We start from the raw sequence: 25,606 nt of genomic DNA, 5'->3' as shown, positions 1-25,606 counted from the left end.
ACATTGAGTGAGAGGTTGTTTTCCTGACACCACACTCCGAGGGCCCTCACCTCCTCCCTGTAGGCTGTCTCGTCATTGTTGGTAATCAAGCCTACCACTGTAGTGTCGTCTGCAAACTTGATGATTGAGTTGGAGGCGTGCATGGCCACGCAGTCGTGGGTGGACAGGGAGTACAGGAGCGGTCTGAGCACGCCCCCTTGAGGGGCCCCAGTGTTGAGGTTCAGCGAAGTGGAGATGTTGTTTCCTACTCTCAACACCTGGGGGCGACCTGTCAGGAAGTCCAGGACCCAGTTGCACAGAGTAGGGTCAAGGCCCAGGGTCTCAAGCTTAATAAAGAGTTTGGATGGTACTATGGTGTTGAATGCTGAGCTGTAGTCAATGAACAGCATTCTTACATAGATATTCCTCTTGACCAGATGGGATAGGGCAGTGTGCAGGGTGATGGTGATTGCATCGTCTGTGGACCTATTGGCGCGGTAAGCAAATTGGAGTGGGTCTAGGGTAACAGGTAGGGTGGAGGTGATATGGTCCTTGACTAGTCTCTCAAAGCACTTTAAGATGACAGAAGTGAGTGCTAAGGGGAAATAGTTATTTAGTTCAGTTACCTTAGCTTTCTTGGGAACAGGAACAATGGTGGCCATCTTGAAGCATGTGGGGACAGCAGATTGGGATAGGGATTGATTGAATATGTCCGTAAACACACCAGCCAGCTGGTCTGCGCATGCTCTGAGGACGCAGCTAGGAATGCCGTCTGGGCCGTCAGCCTTGCGAGGGTTAACACGTTTAAATGTTTTACTCATGTTGGCCATGGAGAAGGAGAGCCCACAGTCTTTGGTAGCGGGTCGCGTCGGTGGCACTATATTGTCCTCAAAGCGTGCAAAGAAGTTGTTTAATTTGTCTGGGAGCAAGACATTGATGACCGGTTTTCTTTTTGTAATCCGTGATTGTCTGTAGACCCTGCCACATACGTCTCGTGTTTGAGCCGTTGAACTGCAACTCCACTTTGTCTCTGTACTGACACTTGCTTGTTTGATTGCCTTATGGAGGGAATAACTACACTGTTTGTATTTGGTCATGTTTCCAGTCGCATTGCCATGATTAAATGCGGTGGTACGTGCTTTCATTGTTGCGCAAATGCTGCCATCAATCCACGGTTTCTGGTTAGGGAAGGTTTTAATAGTCACAGTGGGTACAACATTTCCAATACACATCCTCATAAAATCGCTCACCGAGTCAGCTTATACGTCAGTGTTACTGTCTGAGGCTACCGGGACATATCCTAGTCTACGTGATCAAAGCAATATTGAAGTGTGGAATCTGATTGGTCAGAGCAGCGTTGGATAGACCTAAGCACGGGCGCTTCCTGTTTTAGGTTCTGCCTATAGGAGGGGAGTAACAAAATGGACTCATGGTCAGATTTTCCAAAAGGAGAGTGGGGTGGGCCTTGTATGCAGCAGTGGTCGAGTGTGTTATTCGCTCATGTACTGCAATCAATACACTGACAGAATTTACTGTAGGTAGCCTTGTTCTCAGATTAAAATCCCCAGCTACAATAAATGCAGCCTCAGGAAACATGGTTTCCAGTTTGCATAAAGTCAAGTGAAGTTCCTTTAAGGCCGTCTTGGTATCCGCTTGCGGGGGGATATACATGGCTGTGACGATAACCGAGGAGAGTTCTCTTGGGAGATAATAAGGTCGGCATTTGATGTGAGGAATTCTAGGTCAGGTGAACAAAAGGACTTGAGTTATTGTATGTTGTTACCATTACACCATGAGTCGTTAATCATGAAACATACACCCACGCCCTTCTTCTTACCCGAGAGATGTTTGTTCCTGTCGGCGCACTGAAAATCCCATTGGCTGTATGGACTCAGACATGTATTCGTAGCTGTCTATTTACCACCACAAACTGAGGCTGGCACTAAGACCGCACTCAATGAGCTGTATAAGGCCATAAGCAAACAAAAAAATGCTCATACAGAAGCGGCACTCCTAGTGGCCGGGGCCGAACAGGCTCCTATTAACATCTACGGGACTGAAGTGGAGCGGGTCGAGAGTTTCAAGTACCTTGGAGTCCACATCACCAACAAACTATCATGGTCCAAATACACCAAGACAGTTGTGAAGAGGGCACAACAACACCTTTTCCCCCTCAGGAGACTAAAAAGATTTGGCATGGGTCCCCAGATCCTCAAAAAGTTATACAGCTGCGCCATCGAGAGCATCCTGACTGATTGCATCACCGCCTGGTATGGCAACTGCTCGGCATCTGATCGCAAGGCGCTGTAGAGGGTAGTGAGTACGGCCCAGTACATCACTTGGTTCCTGACATCCAGGACTTATATACTAGGCGGTGTCAGAGGAAGGCCCAAAATATTATCAAAGACTCCAGTCACCCAAGTTATAGACTGTTCTCTCTGCTACCGCACGGCAAGCGGTAACGGAGCGCCAAGTCTAGAACCAAAAGGCTCCTTAAGAGCTTCTACCCTCAAGCTATAAGACTGATGAACAACTAATCAAATGGCCACCCGGACTATCTACATTGACTCTATTTCTTGAACTGCATTGTTGGTTAAGGGCTTGTAAGTAGGGATGCACAATATATCGGTAAGCATATCGGAATCAGCCAAAATTAGCTAAAAATGCAACATCGGCATTGGCTCAATGTCTAGTTTAACGCCATTGTGCAAAACCCATGTCAAAGCATACCTATACAGTGGGGCAAAAAAGTATTTAGTCAGCCACCAATTGTGCAAGTTCTCCCACTTAAAAAGATGAGAGAGGCCTGTAATTTTCATCATAGGTACACTTCAACTATGACAGACAAAATGGGACAACCACATATCACAGGCATAGAAAGTACATTTTTCCTCAATAACAGTAGAGTCAGAGCTGGGGGGGGTCAAGTGCGTTGGTACGTGACATAATGACGCCACGAAAAAGATAGCGATACACGTGCAACACAGCATTCCAAACCTAGCCCACAATGTCTGCTGTGTGGAGCTAGCAATCAACAAGTCGAGCAGCCATTTGAAAGAGTAAGAACATTTCAGCGAGACAACTCAAAGGCGAAATCCATTAAGTCTAAGATAATGGAATTCATTGCCCTTGACAATCAATCGTTCTCTGTCGTGGATTATGTTGGCTTTCGCCAACTTGTCGAGCACCGGTACACACTACCCAGTAGGCGCTATTTTTCGGATGTTGCCCTACCGGAGTTACACAGCATTGTTGAAACTCAAATCCATGAGCGTCACTGGTATTAGCTTCATGACTGACATTTGGACCAGCGATGTCAGCCCCATGAGCATTATGAGTCTGACAACACAGTGGGTCGACGAGGATTTCGTACTGAGGAAAGCCGTATTGCATGCTCAAGAATGTACTGGTTATCATACCGCTGCTGCCATTTCAATGGCATTTGAGAACATGTTTGAAACTTGGAGACATGAACACTCCCAGCTCCATTCAAGCAGCTGACTCTAGAAATAAGCTCAATTGTGTCTGCAACAGACGTGATACCCTGTCATGGCATTGAAACACCTGCTCAACAAAAATGCCAACACAGACCGTCGGGTTAACTTGGAAAAGTACTCTACTAGAGTTCTCTCTGAGCCTCTACTGTGTCGCCACCATGCTCCATGCTAGGTACAAGAACCGCTACTTCGATGCAGACAAGAAACAGGGTTTACGTGAAATGGTACAGACACAGCTGGACAAGACGGAAACGGACACAGTGACAGTACGCACCAAGGAAGAGAGGCCACGGACAGACAGAGCTGAAATTTCACTGCTTGACATGTATGATGAAGACCTGGTTGAGACTGAACAAATGAACAGCGAAACAGCACAGCAAGTAAGTGAAAGAAATAGGTTTTGATTATGTTTTAATAAAATTTACATACGTAAATGTCACCAAAATAACTTTTTGGTCATTGTGTGTGCGCGTGTGTTTCAACTATTTAACTGTACCAGAATGCTTAAAAGGCCGCAATTTTTATATCGTTATCGGTATTGTTTTTATTTTGGCAAGGAAAATATTGGATATCGATATCGACCAAAAATGTCATATCGGTGCATCCCTACTGGTAAGTAAGCATTTCACTATAAGGTCTACGGCTGTTGTATTTGGCGCATATGACAAATAAAATTTGATTTGATTTGATGTGTTTATGTGTTTATGTGATGTGTTATGTGATGTGTTTATATTGCCAAAGCAAGTGAAATAAACAATAAACTAAAGTGGCAGGACACAAAACAACATCAACAAAAACACTATTAGAAATGAAAAGTAAACATCTCACGTTTCAAAATGATAGACATTTAAAGTGTTATACTATATTATCAGCCATGTACAGTGATTTAGTACAAATAGTTACAGTAAGAAAAGTAGGGGAAGATAAATAAAAAATATACATATTGGTGGTATTTACAATGTTGTTTGTGCTCCACTGGTTGCCCTCTTCTCATGGCTACGGGCCACAAATATTGTTGCTGGGATTGCACATTGAGGTATTTCGCCTAACAGATATGGGAGTTTATCAATGTTTGATTTGTTTTCAAATTTGTTGGGAGTATGTGGGAAATATGTATTTGTAATGTGGTCTTCCTGTACATTTGGCAGGAAGTGCAGCTCAGTCTTTCTCAGTCTCTCTCTCTCTCGCTTATCCAGGCTGGGCTCCATGTTCTCTCTCAGGCAGTTGTGCTAATGGTGATGCCTGGTTGCTCATCGCTCACTGCACAACACGACAGATCCACTCTGAATAATGGACAGGATGTGGCTAATAAGTCCATAGTCACCACCTCCTCCTTACCCCACTCTCTACTCTCTACTCCCTCTACTCCCTCTACTCCCTCTACTCCCTCTACTCCCTCTACTCTCTCTTCTCTCTCTACTCTCTCTAATCCCTACTCTGTCTACTCCCTCTACTCCCTCTACTTTCTATACTCAATACTCTCTCTACACCTTCTACACTCTACTCCCTCTACTCCCTCTACTCCCTCTACTCCCTCTACTCTCTCTAATCCCTACTCTGTCTACTCCCTCTACTCCGTCTACTTTCTATACTCAATACTCTCTCTACACCTTCTACACTCGGGTCCCTCTACTCTCTCTACTCACTATACTCTCTTCTCCTCTACTCCCTCTACCCTCTACTCCCTCTACTCTCTCTACTCCCTCTACCCTCTACTCTCTCTACTCCCTCTACTCTCTCTACCCTCTACTATCTCTACCCTCTACTCTCTCTAATCTCTCTACTCCCCCTACTCCCTCTACTTCCTCTACTCTCTCCACCTTCTCCACTCCTTCTACTCCCTACTCTCTCTACTCCCTCTACTCCCTCTACTCTCTCTATTCTCTCTACTCTCTCTATTCTCTCTCTACTCTCTACTCTCTCTATTCTCTCTCCATTCTCTACTCTCTCTCTACTCCCTCTACTCCCTCTACTCTCTCTACTCTCTCTCTACTCTCTCTACTCCCTCTACTCCCTCTATTCTCGCTATTCTCTCTCTACTCTCTACTCTCTCTATTCTCTCTCCATTCTCTACTCTCTCTCTACTCTCTCTACTCCCTCTACTCTCTCTACTCTCTCTACTCTCTCTCTACTCTCTCTACTCCCTCTACTCTCTCTATTCTCTCTCTACTCTCTACTCCCTCTACTCCCTCTACTCCCTCTACTCTCTCTACTCTCTCTACTCCCTCTACTCTCTCTACTCCCTCTACTCCCTCTACTCCCTACTCTCTCTACTCCCTACTTTCTCTACTCCCTCTACTCGCTACACCATCTCCACGTGCTCCACTCTCTCTTTCGCTACACCCTCTCCTCTACTCTCTACTCTCTCTACTCCCTCTACTCGCTACACCCTCTCCTCTACTCTCTACTCTCTCCACGTTCTCTCCTCCCTCTACCCTCTCTACCCTCTCTACTCCCTCTACTCCCTCTACTCCCTCTACTCCCTCTACACTCTCTACACTCTCTACTCCCTCTACACTCTCTACACTCTCTACTCCCTCTACACTCTCTACTCCCTCTACACTCTCTACTCCCTCTACACTCTCTACTCCCTCTACACTCTCTACTCCCTCTACACTCTCTACTCCCTCTACACTCTCTACTCCCTCTACACTCTCTACTCCCCCTACACTCTCTACTCCCCCTACACTCTCTACTCCCCCTACACTCTCTACTCCCTCTACACTCTCTACTCCCTCTACACTCTCTACTCCCTCTACACTCTCTACACTCTCTACTCCCTCTACACTCTCTACTCCCCCTACACTCTCTACTCCCCCTACACTCTCTACTCCCCCTACACTCTCTACTCCCCCTACACTCTCTACTCCCCCTACACTCTCTAGTCCCCCTACACTCTCTACTCCCCCTACACTCTCTACTCCCTCTACACTCTCTACTCCCTCTACACTCTCTACTCCCTCTACACTCTCTACTCCCTCTACACTCTCTACTCCCTCTACACTCTCTACTCCCTCTACACTCTCTACTCCCTCTACACTCTCTACTCCCTCTACACTCTCTACTCCCTCTACTCCCTCTACACTCTCTACTCCCTCTACACTCTCTACTCCCTCTACACTCTCTACTCCCTCTACACCCTCTACTCCCTCTACACCCTCTACACTCTCTACTCCCTCTACACTCTCTACTCCCTCTACACTCTCTACTCCCTCTACACTCTCTACTCCCTCTACACTCTCTACACTCTCTACTCCCTCTACACTCTCTACTCCCTCTACACCCTCTACTCCCTCTACACTCTCTACTCCCTCTACACTCTCTACTCCCTCTACACTCTCTACTCCCTCTACACTCTCTACACTCTCTACTCCCTCTACTCCCTCTCTACTCCCTCTACCCTCTCTACTCCCTCTACTCTCTACTCCCTACTCTCTCTACTCCATTTACTCCTCTCTACTCCCTCTACTCTCTCAACTCCCTCTACTCTCTACTCCCTCTACTCTCTCTACTCCCTACTCTCTCTACTCCCTCTACTCTCTACTCTCTCTACTCCCTTATCCCTACTCCCTCTACTTCCTCTACCCACTACTCCCTCAGCTCCCCCTACTCTCTACTCCCTCTACACTCTCTACTCCCTCTACACTCTCTACACTCTCTACTCCCTCTACACTCTATACTCCCCCTACACTCTCTACTCTCCCTACACTCTCTACTCCCCCTACACTCTCTACTCCCCCTACACTCTCTAGTCCCCCTACACTCTCTACTCCCCCTACACTCTCTACTCCCTCTACACTCTCTACTCCCTCTACACTCTCTACTCCCTCTACACTCTCTACTCCCTCTACACTCTCTACTCCCTCTACACTCTCTACTCCCTCTACACTCTCTACTCCCTCTACACTCTCTACTCCCTCTACACTCTCTACTCCCTCTACACTCTCTACTCCCTCTACTCCCTCTACACTCTCTACTCCCTCTACACTCTCTACTCCCTCTACACTCTCTACTCCCTCTACACCCTCTACACCCTCTACACCCTCTACACTCTCTACTCCCTCTACACTCTCTACTCCCTCTACACTCTCTACTCCCTCTACACTCTCTACTCCCTCTACACTCTCTACACTCTCTACTCCCTCTACACTCTCTACTCCCTCTACACCCTCTACTCCCTCTACACTCTCTACTCCCTCTACACTCTCTACTCCCTCTACACTCTCTACACTCTCTACTCCCTCTACTCCCTCTACTCCCTCTCTACTCCCTCTACCCTCTCTACTCCCTCTACTCTCTACTCCCTACTCTCTCTACTCCATTTACTCCTCTCTACTCCCTCTACTCTCTCAACTCCCTCTACTCTCTACTCCCTCTACTCTCTCTACTCCCTACTCTCTCTACTCCCTCTACTCTCTACTCTCTCTACTCCCTTATCCCTACTCCCTCTACTTCCTCTACCCACTACTCCCTCAGCTCCCCCTACTCTCTACTCCCTCTACTCTCGCTACTCTCTACTCCCTTATCCCTACTCCCTCTACTTCCTCTACCCACTACTCCCTCTACTCTCTACTCCGTCTACTCTCTACTCCCTCTACTCTCGCTACTCTCTACTCCCTTATCCCTACTCCCTCTACTTCCTCTACTCTCTACTCCCTCTACTCCCTCTACTCTCTTATCCCTACTCCCTCTACTCTCTTATCCCTACTCCCTCTACTCTCTCTACTCCCTCTACTCTCTATTCCCTCTACTCTCTACTCCCTCTACTCTCTCTACTCCCTACTCTCTCTACTCCCTCTACTCTCTACTCTCTCTACTCCCTTATCCCTACTCCCTCTACTTCCTCTACCCACTACTCCCTCAGCTCCCCCTACTCTCTACTCCCTCTACACTCTCTACTCCCTCTACACTCTCTACACTCTCTACTCCCTCTACACTCTCTACTCCCCCTACACTCTCTACTCCCCCTACACTCTCTACTCCCCCTACACTCTCTACTCCCCCTACACTCTCTACTCCCCCTACACTCTCTAGTCCCCCTACACTCTCTACTCCCCCTACACTCTCTACTCCCTCTACACTCTCTACTCCCTCTACACTCTCTACTCCCTCTACACTCTCTACTCCCTCTACACTCTCTACTCCCTCTACACTCTCTACTCCCTCTACACTCTCTACTCCCTCTACACTCTCTACTCCCTCTACACTCTCTACTCCCTCTACTCCCTCTACACTCTCTACTCCCTCTACACTCTCTACTCCCTCTACACTCTCTACTCCCTCTACACCCTCTACACCCTCTACACCCTCTACACTTTCTACTCCCTCTACACTCTCTACTCCCTCTACACTCTCTACTCCCTCTACACTCTCTACTCCCTCTACACTCTCTACACTCTCTACACTCTCTACTCCCTCTACACCCTCTACTCCCTCTACACTCTCTACTCCCTCTACACTCTCTACTCCCTCTACACTCTCTACTCCCTCTACACTCTCTACACTCTCTACTCCCTCTACTCCCTCTACTCCCTCTCTACTCCCTCTACCCTCTCTACTCCCTCTACTCTCTACTCCCTACTCTCTCTACTCCATTTACTCCTCTCTACTCCCTCTACTCTCTCAACTCCCTCTACTCTCTACTCCCTCTACTCTCTCTACTCCCTACTCTCTCTACTCCCTCTACTCTCTACTCTCTCTACTCCCTTATCCCTACTCCCTCTACTTCCTCTACCCACTACTCCCTCAGCTCCCCCTACTCTCTACTCCCTCTACTCTCGCTACTCTCTACTCCCTTATCCCTACTCCCTCTACTTCCTCTACCCACTACTCCCTCTACTCTCTACTCCGTCTACTCTCTACTCCCTCTACTCTCGCTACTCTCTACTCCCTTATCCCTACTCCCTCTACTTCCTCTACTCTCTACTCCCTCTACTCCCTCTACTCTCTTATCCCTACTCCCTCTACTCTCTTATCCCTACTCCCTCTACTCTCTCTACTCCCTCTACTCTCTATTCCCTCTACTCTCTACTCCCTCTACTCTCTCTTAGAGGTCTTCATGGGTCCAACAGATCCGAAATTCTGAGATCTGGGTCTGGGTCTGGGTCCTAAATTCGGACTTTTGTCTTGGATCAAGATTGGGTCTGATATAATTGCCACAGGTATCGGGTATGTGCAATTCAAATTGATTTACTGACTGGACCCGATTGGTCCTGTCCTCTGTTAATTTACTGTTTGTGTGATGAGAACTGCGCCAGCTTTTTATCTGTGTCAGCCAATTGCAACTCCACAAAACCGTATAGCTTGTGTCCAGCTGAAACTGGTTCCAGCTGCTCACCTCATTTGCATCTGCTGCTGAGGAGAGAGAGAGTGTGAGTAAAAGGAGCCTTGGCCTAGGCTAACATTGATTGCAAAGATGTTGTTATTTTTCATTTAAGTAGAACTGTCACAGCCTGATCTGTTTCACCTGGCTTTGTGATTGTCTCCACCCTCCTCCAGGTGTCGCCCATCTTCCCCATTATCCCCTGTGTATTTATACCTGTGCTCTCTGTTTGTCTGCTGCCAGTTTGTTTTGTTTAGTCAAGCCTACCAGCGTTTTGACCTCTGTTCCTGTCTCTCGATTGTTCCTGTTTTCTAGTTAATCCGGTTTTGACCTTTTCTGCCTGCCCTGACCCTGAGCTTGCCTCCCGTCCTATACCTTTGCCCCACCTATCTGGATTACTGAGCCCTGCCTGCCCTTGACCTGTCTTTTGCTTGCCCCTATTGGATTAATAAACTGTTGTTAATTCGGCATTGTCTGCATCTGGGTCTTACCTTGAAACGTGATAAAAACAAAAGTTAAAGCAGAAAGACTATAGTTAAGCCGACAAGGGGACTGTCCTCCGGGACAAGTTTTAATATTATAGTGGACAAAGATGAGAAGAACGTTGGCGAGGCCAAATAGACTGTGTGCAACTCGTTATTCGGGTTTGATGCAGCACCAAGCAATCAATAGCTTACAGGAATCTATGATGTTAATATAAACTCTATACTCTGTACTCGTTACATGATACCCTAATATAAGACTTGGTAAAAGGTCTGTACATGATACCCTAATATAAGACTTGGTAAAAGGTCTGTACATGATACCCTAAGAGTTACTTAAAGGAAAAGGGTGATATGGCTTTTAAAATAAGGTCTTAGGAACGGTTCAAGTCTTTGGATCTGACCAGTCCCTATTGACTTTCAGGAGTTGGGATGCACTCTCTCAGCCTCTGGCTTCCTCCCACATGGCATCTTATTCACTATATAGTGCTAAATAAGGAGTAGGCTGCCATTTGGGATGAAGCCTCTGATTCTAACCCTGATTCAAGGGGACATCGCCCTTACAGACCACTTGCTCTGCTGTTGATGGAAAAACGCCATGAGGGGAGAGACCGCCAAGACCGCCCGTCTGCCACGAAAGCAGCAGCAATCGCTTGGGCACTCAATCTTCCCCCTGCACAAATGTTAGGGGCCTGTATCTGTGGACTGCACTAACCCCTTGGAAGGCAGAGAGGCAGGAGATCAGGCTGGGAGCACCGTGATAAGTGATTATTCATACTTCCCTTTCCAGCCACTGTCCAGCAGCCATAAATTCACACACACACACACACACACACACACACACACACACACACACACACACACACACACACACACACACACACACACACACACACACACACACACACACACACACACACACACACACACACACACACACACACACACACACACACACACAGCAAAACACACACAGCCGACTCACAGCTTGGTGTCAAGCCAGATGTCCGTCGGATTTATGAGTGGGAATGAAGACGAACAGCTTTAATTTGCCATCTAAAGTATGACATGAGAAAGGCATAATTGGAATTTGTTGCCTGGACGTCTGCCGCACAATGCCAGTTGACAGCGCTGTAATTCCCCACTGCTCAGTTGGACAGGGACAAAACAAAGCAAATGTGGCACTTTCTTTCCTTCTGTGTTTGCTTGTTATGTTTGCTCTGAACACGTCCCTGGAGCCAAACTCATCTAGGTATTTAATTCCATTTCTCAACTTAACATCAGTTCCAATTTAGTGTGTCAGAGGGTAGCTTTCAGAGACAGTTCATTTCATCATTGCCCTACAGTTAGCAAAAAACAGCCAAAAGTAAACAATAAGGTTCATGAGTATTGAGAAAGCGTATTATGATACCTTAAACTTACACAATCAAGTTGGGGATAGGGCAGTACTGTTTTGGATTGAGACAGTCAGTGACAGTCAGTGACAGAAACAGTCAGGGGCTCTACGTCCCCCTCCTAGGATGGAGGCACAAATGATCTTAAATGTAACAAGGAGTGACCAATCAGACAAGTCACATCTCAGCAGCACACACAGCCAACTATAACTACAAGTCATTATCAGATAACAGCTATGAGTCAGACTACACAGTCCTCCAGAGATCTGTGTAGTCACAGCATGGAACATAACTCTCTAAGGCTCTAAGGCTTACAGCAATTTGAACCAAACCATCACATGTATTGCTCTGTTCCACTGAATGCATTACTCTATCCCACTAAATGATATGGTTTATTGACATTGCCGGGCCATGGTAAGGTTTGTTAGGTTAATAGAAGTGAATGTAAAAAAAAAAGCCAGGTCTAGGCTGGGAACAGACACTATGATACGCCTGCGGTCAGGCACAATCTCATTGTGTAGTATGGCCATAGACCCAAATCTGACTTGCCTGTGGCCAGGAGAGAGAGAGAGAGAGAGAGAGAGAGAGAGAGAGAGAGAGAGAGAGAGAGAGAGAGAGAGAGAGAGAGAGAGAGAGAGAGAGAGAGAGAGAGAGAGAGAGAGAGAGAGAGAGAGAGAGAGAGAGAGAGAGAGAGAGAGATGGAAAGAGAGAGAGAGAGAGAGAGAGCGAGAGAGAGAGAGAGAGAGAGAGAGAGAGAGAGAGAGAGAGAGAGAGAGAGAGAGAGAGAGAAAGAGAGAGAGAGAGAGAGAGAGAGAGAGAGAGAGAGAGAGAGAGAGAGAGAGAGCGATGGAAAGAGAGAGCGATGGAAAGAGAGAGCGATGGAAAGAGAGAGAGAGAGAGAGAGAGAGAGAGAGAGAGAGAGAGAGAGAGAGAGAGAGAGAGAGAAAGAGAGAGAGAGAGAGAGAGAGAGAGAGAGAGAGAGAGAGAGAGAGAGAGAGAGAGAGAGAGATGGAAAGAGAGAGAGAGAGAGAGAGAGAGAGAGAGAGCGAGAGAGAGAGAGAGAGAGAGAGAGAGGGTATGTACATAGTCAATGGTAGGCTTCGAGGGGACTCCTATGGTAGGTTCACCTATAGCTCATCTCTTGGCAGTAGCACTGTAGACTACTTTATCACTGACCTCAACCCAGAGTCTCTCAGAGCGTTCACAGTCAGCCCACTGACACCCCTATCAGACCACAGCAAAATCACAGTCTACTTGAACAGAGCAATACTCAATCATGAGGCATCAAAGCCAAAGGAACTGAGTAACATTAAGAAATGCTATAGATGGAAGGAATGCAGTTTGGAAACCTACCAAAAAACAATTAGGCAACAGCAAATTCAATCCCTTTTAGACAACTTCCTGGGTAAAATGTTCCACTGCAATAGTGAAGGTGTAAACTTGGCAGTAGAAAATCTTAACAGTATATTTGACCTCTCAGCTTCCCTATCAAATCTAAAAATCTCAAATAGAAAACCGAAGAAAATGAACAACAATGACAAATGGTTTGATAAAGAATGCAAAAATCTAAGAAATAAATTGAGGAACCTGTCCAACCAAAAACATAGAGACCCGGAAAACCTGAGTCTACGCCTTCACTATGGCGAATCACTAAAACAATACAGAAATACACTACGGAAAAAGAAGGAACAGCACGTCAGAAATCAGCTCAATGTAATTGAAGACTCCATAGACTCTAACCAATTCTGGGAAAATTGGAAAACACTAAACAAACAACAACACGAAGAATTATCTATCCAAAATGGAGATGTATGGGTAAACCACTTCTCCAATCTTTTTGGCTCTATAACAAAGAATAAAGAACAAAAACATATACATGATCAAATACAAATCCTAGAATCAACTATTAAAGACTACCAGAACCCATTGGATTCTCCAATTACCTTGAATGAGTTACAGGACAAAATAAAAACCCTCAAACCCAAAAAGGCCTGTGGTGTTGATGGTATCCTTAATGAAATGATCAAATATACAGACAACAAATTCCAATTGGCTATACTAAAACTCTTTAACATCGTCCTTAGCTCTGGCATCTTCCCCAATATTTGGAACCAAGGACTGATCACCCCAATCCACAAAAGTGGAGACAAATTTGACCCCAATAACTACCGTGGAATATGCGTCAACAGTAACCTTGGGAAAATACTCTGCATTATCATTAACAGCAGACTCGTACATTTCCTCAATGAAAACAATGTACTGAGCAAATGTCAAATTGGCTTTTTACCAAATTACCGTACAACAGACCATGTATTCACCCTACACACCCTAATTGACAACCAAACAAACCAAAACAAAGGCAAAGTCTTCTCATGCTTTGTTGATTTCAAAAAAGCCTTCGACTCAATTTGGCATGAGGGTCTGCTATACAAATTGATGGAAAGTGGTGTTGGGGGTAAAACATACGACATTATAAAATCCATGTACACAAACAACAAGTGTGCGGTTAAAATTGGCAAAAAACACACACATTTCTTCACACAGGGTCGTGGGGTGAGACAGGGATGCAGCTTAAGCCCCACCCTCTTCAACATATATATCAACGAATTGGCGCGGGCACTAGAACAGTCTGCAGCACCCGGTCTCACCCTACTAGAATCCGAAGTCAAATGTCTACTGTTTGCTGATGATCTGGTGCTTCTGTCACCAACCAAGGAGGGCCTACAGCAGCACCTAGATCTTCTGCACAGATTCTGTCAGACCTGGGCCCTGACAGTAAATCTCAGTAAGACCAAAATAATGGTGTTCCAAAAAAGGTCCAGTCACCAGGACCACAAATTCCATCTAGACACCGTTGCCCTAGAGCACACAAAAAACTATACATACCTCGGCCTAAACATCAGCACCACAGGTAACTTCCACAAAGCTGTGAACGATCTGAGAGACAAGGCAAGAAGGGCCTTCTATGCCATCAAAAGGAACATACATTTCAACATACCAATTAGGATCTGGCTAAAAATACTTGAATCAGTCATAGAGCCCATTGCCCTTTATGGTTGTGAGGTCTGGGGTCCGCTCACCAACCAAGATTTCACAAAATGGGACAAACACCAAATTGAGACTCTGCATGCAGAATTCTGCAAAAATATCCTCCGTGTACAACGTAGAACACCAAATAATGCATGCAGAGCAGAATTAGGCCGATACCCACTAATTATCAAAATCCAGAAAAGAGCCGTTAAATTCTACAACCACCTAAAAGGAAGCGATTCCCAAACCTTCCATAACAAAGCCATCACCTACAGAGAGATGAACCTGGAGAAGAGTCCCCTAAGCAAGCTGGTCCTGGGGCTCTGTTCACAAACACAAACACACCCCACAGAGCCCCAGGACAACAGCACAATTAGACCCAACCAAATCATGAGAAAACAAAAAGATAATTACTTGACACATTGGAAAGAATTAACAAAAAAACAGAGCAAACTAGAATGCTATTTGGCCCTAAACAGAGAGTACACAGTGGCAGAATACCTGACCACTGTGACTGACCCAAACTTAAGGAAAGCTTTGACTATGTACAGACTCAGTGAGCATAGCCTTGCTATTGAGAAAGGCCGCCGTAGGCAGACATGGCTCTCAAGAGAAGACAGGCTATGTGCACACTGCCCACAAAATGAGGTGGAAACTGAGCTGCACTTCCTAACCTTCTGCCCAATGTATGACCATATTAGAGAGACATATTTCCCCTAGATTACACAGATCCACAAAGAATTCAAAAACAAATCCAATTTTGATAAACTCCCATATCTACTGGGTGAAATTCCACAGTGTGCCATCACAGCAGCAAGATTTGTGACCTGTTGCCACAAGAAAAGGGCAACCAGTGAAGAACAAACACCACTGTAAATACAACCCATATTTATGTTTATTTATTTTAACTTGTGTGCTTTAACCATTTGTACATTGTTACAACACTGTATATATATAATATAACATTTGTAATGTCTTTATTGTTTTGAAACTTCTGTATGTGTAATGTTTACTGTTAATTTGTATTGTTTATTTCACTTTTGTATAATATCTACCTCACTTGCTTTGGCAATGTTAACACATGTTTCCCATGCCAATAAAGCCCCTTGAATTGAATTGAATTGAATTGAATTGAGAGAGAGAGAGAGAGAGAGAAAGAGAGAGAGAGAGAGAGAGAGAGAGAGAGAGAGAGAGAGAGAGAGAGAGAGAGAGAGAGAGAGAGAGAGAGAGAGAGAGAGAGAGAGAGATGGAAAGAGAGAGAGAGAGAGAGAGAGAGAGAGAGAGAGAGAGAGAGAGAGATAGAGAGAGAGAGAGAGAGAGAGAGGGCAACCAGTGAAGAACAAACACCATTGTAAATACAACCCATATTTATGCTTATTTATTTTAACTTCTGTGCTTTAACCATTTGTACATTGTTACAACACTGTATATATATAATATAACATTTGTAATGTCTTTATTGTTTTGAAACTTCTGTATGTGTAATGTTTACTGTTAATTTGTATTGTTTATTTCACTTTTGTATAATATCTACCTCACTTGCTTTGGCAATGTTAACACATGTTTCCCATGCCAATAAAGCCCCTTGAATTGAATTGAATTGAGAGAGAGAGAGAGAGATGGAAAGAGAGAGAGAGAGCGATGGAAAGCGAGAGAGAGAGAGAGAGAGAGAGATAGAGATGGAAAGAGAGAGAGAGAGAGATAGAGATGGAAAGAGAGAGAGAGAGAAAGAGAGAAAGAGAGAGAGAGAGAGAGAGAGAGAGAGAGAGAGAGAGAGAGAGAGAGAGAGAGAGAGAGAGAGAGAGAGAGAGAGAGAGAGAGAGAGAGAGAGAGAGAGAGAGATAGTACATATTCCCTCTAAGGTTATTCATATTATCAAGACCGAATAAATGTTCACTTCATGCCAAAATCATTGACTCAGAGAAAGAGAGAGAGAGAGTCAAAGAGAAAGAGAGAGAGATAGTACATATTCCCTCTAAGGTTATTCATATTATCAAGACCGAATAAATGTTGACTTCATGCAAAAATCATTGACTCAGAGAGAGAGAGAGAGTGATAGGAAGAGAAAATAAGAAGGGAGAGATGTTAAAGGAAGGACAAGGTAAGTCAGGCACAGACATAAATAGCATCAATGTTTTACATTTTTCTCTTGTATACTGACTGGGGACACGTGCTTACAGTAAGTGAAGAGTACTGAAGGTCACTGCACCTCTTCTGCATTAATGTTTAAAACTCAATTAAAAATGTAATTACACATCTTAGTGCTTGAACAGCAGCCACTGGCATGGGCTAACTAAGTAATGCAAGAGTCAGAATGATGTGTGACGCTCTCTCTCAATCTCTCTCTGTCTCTTTGTCTCTCTGTCTCTCTCTGTCTCTCTCACATACACAAACATGGATACAGTACACCCACACTCAAACTCGCACACATGCACACAAACGCACACACACACAAACTGACGTTCTGTGACTACCCCTTTTATAAAGATAATAAAATAATATTCTTGTTGCCAGGTGACCATCTGTTGATGGGTTATTGTGTGTGTGTGTGTGGACGTGTTTAACTATTCTTGTAAGCCCCCACAAGAATAGTAAACAAACAAAAATTTGACCAACTGGGAACATTTTGTTAGTCCCCACAAGGTCAAATGCTATTTCTATGGGGTTTAGGGTTAAGGTTAGAATTAGTGTTAGGGTTAGAATTAGATTAAGGGGTTAGGGTTAGGAGCTAAGGTTAGTTTTAGGTTTAGGGTTAGGTTTTTCGGTTAAGGTTAGGGTTAAGGTTAGGGTAAGAGTACGGGTTAGGTTTAGGGGTTAGGGAAAATATGATTTTGAATGGGACTGAATTGTGTGTCCCCACAAGGTTAGATGTACAAGACTGTGTGTGTGTGTGTGCGTATGTGTGTGTGTGTGTTCGATGATCACACCATTAGCCAAGGAGAGTGGTACGTTCACAGGGACACAGGTGAAGTCAAGCAGAAGGGCTTGGGGCTTATTAAGGTGCTGGTGAAACTCAACTCAACATGCCCACAGTGTACACAGTTTGCAAACTGAAACAAGGTTGGTAGGAGAAATGCATCAGCTATATTAATGCTTTCAGTAGTGTAGGTTTGTGGTTTTAATTTGTCCTTTTAAACTAATTAGGAATTGATAAACACTCCCACATATTGTGTAGAGGCTGCCGTATTTCCTGGCACACACATTACAAGTCTCCAGAGACTCCGAGGAGTGACATACATTTACAGTATGGCCAAACGGCTATCTGACCGAAAGCGCTGCAGCCAGGCATTACATCAAGACATTACGTCAATGGGTTGTTAACTACACAGTCAGCCTGCCTTCAATGGAAGTACTGGTGTAAAAAATAATCTAACCCTCACGATAGAGATTTCAATACTTCTAATATCAATAGCTTACAAGATATCAATAATGTCTAATTAGGTAGGGAATTTGACCAGCCTGAAGTTTCTCCATTGACTTATTCATTGAAGAGATGTGATTGAAGAGAGGTCAATTGCCAATGTCAGAATAACTAAGACAGAACGTTATAAGATCAACCTACTTACAATCTTACAGTAGCACTACAACATAACCTCAAGTTAACCTGATAAACATCCATGTTGCATCTCCTTGATGCCTATGTGAACGAGTCATTACGCTGATACACTATACTCACTGATCTCATCTACTCCACAGCCTGTTTGTAAAGTACTGACAGCTCTCACATATACAGTAGCGTAGCTACTTCCTATAAAGCTTCAGCAGCTGACATCGACTCCTGCTCTAATTCTATTTCCGAGACAAGGCAAGAACAGCTTCAGGTCGAACAATAAAGCAGTGTGTGCTAATTTAGCGTATTATCAACAGTAAAATACTCTGAAACGTTTTACTGCAGCAAACTGTAAATTCGAAAGCATTGTGGGGAAATGATGTGGGCGGAGCAAAACATTGCTGTATTTCGAATGGTACTGTAATTCCAACGCACAGAATACAGTACCGTACCATACCTTTGGCGGGCAAAAAAACTTTTGAACATTAGTGGGTGTATGGTATTGTTGTTTCTGGCTCAATAACATATTTTGAGGCATGCCTTGTACAAGGCTATATATGTTGCATCGAGTTGGACCGCAGAGTGAAGGAAAACCAGCCAACAAGTGCTCAGCATATTTTGGAATTCCTTCAAGACTGTTGGAAAAGCATTCCAGGTGAATCTAGTTGAGAGAATGCCAAGAGTGTGCAAAGCTGTCATCAAGGCAAAGGGTGGCTACTTTGAAGAATCTCAAATATATCATATATTTTGATTTGTTTAACACTTTTTTGGTTACTACATTATTCCATATGTGTTATTTCATAGTTTTGATGTCTTCACTATTATTCTACAATGCAAAAAATAGTAAAAATAAAGAAAAACCTTGGAATGAGTAGGTGTGTCCAAACTTTTGACTTGTACTGTATGTACTGTAACATAGTGTAATGTGTCAACACTTTACCTAACATCCAACCTGCTTGCAACAATCTCTTGTAATTACAGGAAAATACTGTGAAATACTAACCCCTCCCCCTCAATGGATTTCATTCATCCATTCATTCATTCCAATTATGGTAGTATTTACTTTTTTATTACATTTTTGACAGTATAATACAGCCAATTGTATGGTTTTGTACTGTGTGTCATTACACAGTACTTGCTTTGATACTGCATTTATAGTACTGTACATTAGGTGTACTCTAATATGAAATACAGAATTTTATTTCCCACCGAGCTGCCTGTAAGCTACTGTCAAATTCATGGTAACCCCTTTACAAGTGTGTGCTCCTTTTCACATCATGAGAAGGGGTGGTGGAGGGAGAATCTTTCAAATACTTTTAATTAGCTTGTACTTGCCAAATGGGATGGCGATTGCACTTTCCTGCCTATTCCATTGTGCCAGGCAAATTTAATCAAGCACAGCTTAAGTATTTGAAAGATTTCAAATATAATTTGAACCCAGGTCTGCAAACAAGGCAGTGAGTACTACTAACCCTTTAAATGTCATTAGCAGGAGGGAGCATTATGTTTGATCCCTCCAGTCCAGCTACGAACCAGATGGGAGTGAGAGACACACTTCTTTGCTCTGTTCCCCCAGGTCGCTTCTCCAGGTAATATTCAGTGTTCTGCTGTGTGTACTCAATACCTATACCTACTGTATGTCTCTGTCTCTCCCTCTCCATCTCTGTACCTCTCCGCTTCTCTCTCTCCCCCTTCTCTCTCTCTCTGAGCAGCGTGAATGTCTGCAGTGTTGAAGAAAGCTAGCTCTAGCTGAGCCCTCCTGACATGGCCTTAGAGGAAGAAGTAATGAGCAGTGCTGGCTGAGCTCATCCGTTCCAGTTTACACCTGATCACATCACTACTGGGGCTCATGGTTGGGATTACGTTGATATAACACAGCAAAGGAACAGTGATTGTATTTCAGCAGGCCCGATAAGGCCCTAATATAAATAAACCCATCATGACCGCACAGAAGCTATGACTGTTTTCTGATTGACTTTCTTAATTCTGATTAATTTATTGATTTAGTCAATAGTCACACATGTTTAATTAATCAGTTCTCTCTCTGTCTCTCTCTCTCCCTCTCTCTCTCTTCCACTGCTATAACGTGGAGCATTTTTATCAATAAAAATAAGTCATGATAAACAAGTTAAAGGCATACTGTCCACATATGATATTTAGAATGAAAGGTTACCTTGGCTGCGACAGACGAACTGGGCTTTTCCAGAAGGTCCCAGAGTTTCTTTCGTTTCTCAGCACAACACGTGTTGTCGAACTCTTCTCCCTCTCTGTCGTTCAAGGTGTCTTGCTCTCTTTTGAGCTCCTCGTTCATCTGTTCTTTCTTCTGGTGGTACCTGGCCTGGCAGCAGGACTCCAGGTAGATCTCATCTATGCCCCAGTAGTCCAGCTCCTGACTAAACGACAGGGCGCACATCTCCTCCATCATGTGGAGCTTACCGGTCCGGTAGAAGTTCAAAATGGACGTGAACGCCCCTGGGTGCCGGTCGAAAAAGTACTCGTTCTCGTCCAAGTTGTAGTCGTCACATACCTCCATGAGTGAGTCGTGGGCGTTGCAGTCTCGTAGTTTCCCTAACCGGGTGCGTGGTAATCTATCCAACGTTCTCCAGAGGACCTCATGTGGAAGACCCCCAACGTTGAGCCTTACCCGGCGGTAGCATGACTTGCTGTGGATTATGTCTGCCGGTTCCGGGGGTAGCGATGCGGTCGATCGCGAGCCATTCTTATTCAATCCCGTTGAGGATTTCTCCATTTTGAACTAACGAGAGTTCCACCGAGTTCCAATTTGTCCAACAGGCAAGATCCGGACGGGGAGAAGTTACAGTCTACATTTGTACTTGTTTTCTTTCATCCTTGAATCTGGGGGAAGAAGGAGGGAAAAAAAGAGAGGAGATTGAGAATAAGAAAAATGTCAATGACAAGATTTCAAAATAGAGCCGTTAGTCCAGGCAGTCACAGTGACCTATAGTCAGAACATTTCTCGAGCCATGCTACAGGCTTATCGCCTAATCAAAGGAGTGAATAGAAAGATGATGGTAATACACTCAGACTGAGAGTGCTGTCCTGTCCACACGCTTTTTGTGAATAGTGAGTGGGGACGTGGCAGCGGCTCAAGTGAGCGATGTCCACTCTGCACTGGTGCTGAAACGACAGCGTGCACTGTTCACTCGACTGCGTGAAAGGAACCAGGGCGAGTTCACTTTGGGAAAATAAGCATGCTTCTAAATATTTAATGGTACACTGTTCAAGTTGCTGTAGACAGTTGTGGGAAAAATACCCAATTGTCATACTAGAGTAAAAGTAAAGATACCTTAATAGAAAATTACTCAAATAAAAGTGAAAGTCACCCGGTAAGATACAACTTGTGTAAAAGTCTAAAAGTATTTGGTTTTAAATATACTTAAGTTTCAAAAGTAAAAGTAAAAGTATAAATCCTTTAAAATTGCTTATATTAAGCAAACCAAATGACACAATGTTCTTGTTTTTTATCTACAGATAGCCAGGGGCACACTCCAACACTCAGACATAATTTACAAATGAAGCATTTGTGTTCAGTAAGTCTGCCAGATCAGAGGCAGTAGGGATGACCAGGGATTGTTAAGTGTGTGAATTGAACCATTTTCCTGTCCTGCTAAGCATTCAAAATGTAACGAGTACTTTTGAGTGTCAGGGAAAATGTATGGAGTAAAACATACATTCTTTTCTTTAGGGTTGTGGTGAAGAAAAAGTCAAAGTTGGAAAAAATATAGTGAATTAATGTAAAGATACACCAAAAAAACGACTTAAGTAGTACTATAAAGTATTTTTACTTAAGTACTTTAAGTACTTTACACCCCTGGCTGTACAGACGGGTTAGGTGACAACGTCACGAAAATTATGCACGCGATTCAATAGTCCATGTGTTGTGATTCTGGAAGGCCAGATAGCTAGCAACAATGTCAAAAAGCTGCCATATAGGAAATCGTAGGTAGCTCTTTCAGCTAGTTTTATCTTGTTCTTGATCCCATGTCTTGTTTTGACTGATGTTATGTTTATGCTAATTTGGCAAAAATTCGCTAGCTATATAACCATCAACTGTAATGATGCATTTGAGATTATTATCCATCCATATTCCGGTTGAATATGGATGTTGCGGCATGCTCTGTTCCTCCCTCACTAATGAACCATTTGCATGCATTTGTATTCAAATGATGGTTTCAAAATCAAAGCAGCAATGTTCAACAACTGAACAGAACACATTAACATGCATAGTACATGCATGGATAGGATGTAGGCCTATCCTTTCTGTTTTGAGGATACAAAAAATGTGGTAGACTACTGTATTTTCCATTCCAGACAATCAAGTCCTACATCAATACTGTTGTTTCAAAGAAGTTACACAATTGATTTGCTCTCTGCAGTATGTACAGCGAGCTCCAAAAGTATTAGGACAGTGACACATTTATTGTAGTTTTGGCTCTGTAGTCCAGCACTTTGGTTTTGAAATAATACTGCTACCATGATTACGGATAATCCCGATACAATGATTACAGATAATCCTGAAATAATTGTGAATAATGATGAGGGAGAAAGTTAGAGGCATAGATATCAACCACCCCCCCCCCCCCCCCCCCCACCACCCAAAAAAATGCTAAGCTCTGTTTTTTAAATGGTGAGAGGTTGGCATGTCTTGGGGGTATGATATTTGTGCATCTGTAACTTTCTCACTCATCATCATTCGCGATTCATTCAGGACTTTCTGTAATCATGGTAGCAGCGCATTAATTTAGAAGTGTTTAGAAACATATTAGATTCTTATTTACAATAAAAGTGACTCCAAAATGACACAATAAAATATTTACCAATAATTTCTATTGAACACAAAATAATCTGATACACAACCAAAACAAACAGCAAATGCATCCAACAAGTTTGTAGAGTCACAAGGTTGATGTACTACCGCGTCGGAATTAGACATCCACGTTTCTCAAATGTCAAATTTCAAAGTTGTTCCAAGTGACAAAATGTTGAAGTATTTAAGGTTAACTTTAGGCATGAACTCAAAATGTTTAAGGTTAAGTACAGGCATTAAAACTTCTTAAGGCTAGGGGGCACTATTTTCACGTCCGGATGAAAAGTGTGCCCAAAGTAAACTGCCTGCTACTCAGGCCCAGAAGCTAGGATATGCATATTAAAAAAAAATTGAGGTCACTCTCTTTTCAATGGGTTTTCTATGTGGATCTAGATTTCTAAGGCACTTGCTTGCAGTTCCTATTGCTTCCACTAGATGTCAAAAGTCTTTAGAAATTGGTTGATGTTTTTCCTTTGAGAAATGAAGAAGTAGGGCTGTTCAGAACGAGGGTCGAGTCTAGTGTACTGTTGTTGTTGGGGCGCGCGACCTGAAAGCTCGCTCCACTTTGTTTTCGTCCGGTATTACATTTTATCGATTATTTACATTGAAAAATACCTAAAGTTGGATTAGGAAAGTTGTTTGAAATGTTTGAATCAAGTTTACAGGTAACTAACTATATTAGATACTTTGTAGTCATGTTGCGCGAGTTGGAACCGGTGTTTTTCTGGAACTAACTTGCCAAATAAATGGACATTTTGGAGATATAACAACAGAATTTATCGAACAAAAGGATCATTTGTGATGTTTAATGGACATATTGGAGTGCCAACAGAAGAAGATCTTCAAAGGTAAGGCATGAATTATAACGTTATTTCTGACTTTTGTGTAGCGCCTGGCGGGTTGAAATGTGATTTTCATGTGTTTGTTTGATGGGGTGCTGTCCTCAGATAATAGCATGGTTTGCTTTCGCCGTAAAGCCTTTTTGAAATCTGACATGGTGGCTGGATTAACAAGAAGTTAATCTTTAAACCGATGTATAACACATGTATGATTCATGAATTATTATTATGAGTATTTCTGTTTTATAATTTGGCGCACTGCTATTTCACTGGGTGTTGTCAAATCAATCCCGGATTGGTGCACAAAGGGATCACTAAGAAGTTAACTTCAAATTGTTAAGGTTAGGCATTAACTCTGAATGGTTAAGGTAAGGGTTAAGTTTTTGGATAGACATAAAACAAAAAATAAATAATTACTTTCTATCAAGGATTCAAACTTGCTACCTTTGGAATCAGAGACTGGATTTGAACTTGCAACCATTGGAATCAGAGGTCCCCTAGTGGCAGGTTTCCATGTCATCTCCCAAAGTCATCAGTCGAATACTGACTTGTGTCACGGGTGACTTGGCTGTGATGTAATCATTGCATGCTAAGAATATGGGACCAAATACAAAACTTTTGACTACTTTAATACACATAGTGTAGCTGCCTTAGGTCTCTCTTTATGTAGTGTTGTGTTGTCTCTCTTGTTGTGATGTGTGTTTTGTCCCATATTTATATTGTATTTATTTATTTGTTTTAATCCCAGGCCCCCACGGGGCCTTTTGCCTTTTGGTAGGCCGTCATTGTAAATAAGAATTTGTTCTTAACTGACTTGCCTAGTTAAATAAAGGTGAAATATTAATAAAATAAAATATCGTCTTCTACCTGGCCTGTTTTTTCCCAGGATGTCAATATTGTGCATTCATCAACCATTGTTGAAAACCGAAATAACCAAATGTATCTGTAATTGTCTATTGATCTGACTATGTGAGAGTTGTATAGGCTACACAACGTCCTAATGTGCATCTTCAAAAATACAGGATTTTAATGCTGTACCATTTCCCCTGCTCTGATGGACAATTCCTCAATGTTGATTTGCATTTTGCGTTTTGCCCATTCAATAGGTGTTTGTTGCCCATTAATATCATCCTTGGTGTAGCCTAACATGATATTCATATATAGCAGGCCCCAATATTTCCGTATTAAAAATAATGATATTACGTTGATAACAATAGCAATATAACCATTTAGCAATACTTGTTTTATAAAGGAGAACAACAAATACAACCTGTTATTTGAATATATGGAACAAGCCTCAGTCCCGCGTACCTTAACTTTAGGTTGGCTCATCAGACAGTAGCAAGAGGCAGAGTTGAAAACATTAAATATCCGAGGAAAAAGGAGGAAACGGCATTAGGTTTATTAGCCTACTCTCGGCACGGTTTGTGACCCATTCCGTTTCAAACGGTGTTGCCTCCGTGGCACTCTATATCTCCTCCGCCGTATGGTTAGATAAGAATCCTCCTATACACTGATTTAGTCCGTCTAGGATGACGACCGCCTATTTTAATAGAGAAGATCAACAAGTATGTTATGACACGGTTTTCCGCACCAGGGTCTTCCCCATCTCCTGTCTGGGAGTAGGGCGGCGCGACTGGTATGCTACTCTAGCGCAAAAGGTCGAAACGCGGCGCGGCAAGCAG

General features: G+C 43.5%; 1 protein-coding gene across 1 annotated transcript in view; it reads right to left on the bottom strand.

Annotated features, from left to right (window-relative positions):
- Positions 1–25,606, bottom strand: part of LOC139536041 (potassium voltage-gated channel subfamily B member 1-like) — an 88,548-nt gene extending 62,942 nt beyond the window's left edge. The window contains exons 1-2 of the mRNA XM_071336149.1: positions 25,233–25,606; positions 20,428–21,110 (exon numbers count right to left, since the gene is read on the bottom strand). Coding sequence (XP_071192250.1) covers positions 20,428–21,003 — 576 coding nt within the window. The 5' untranslated portion in view covers positions 21,004–21,110; positions 25,233–25,606. The remainder of the gene's footprint in view (positions 1–20,427; positions 21,111–25,232) is intronic.

The sequence above is a fragment of the Salvelinus alpinus genome, chromosome 12, assembly GCF_045679555.1.
Source record: "Salvelinus alpinus chromosome 12, SLU_Salpinus.1, whole genome shotgun sequence".
Classification (NCBI taxonomy): Eukaryota; Metazoa; Chordata; class Actinopteri; order Salmoniformes; family Salmonidae; genus Salvelinus; species Salvelinus alpinus.
Note: the sequence above shows the minus strand (reverse complement) of the source record. Positions and strands in the feature narration are given on the sequence as shown.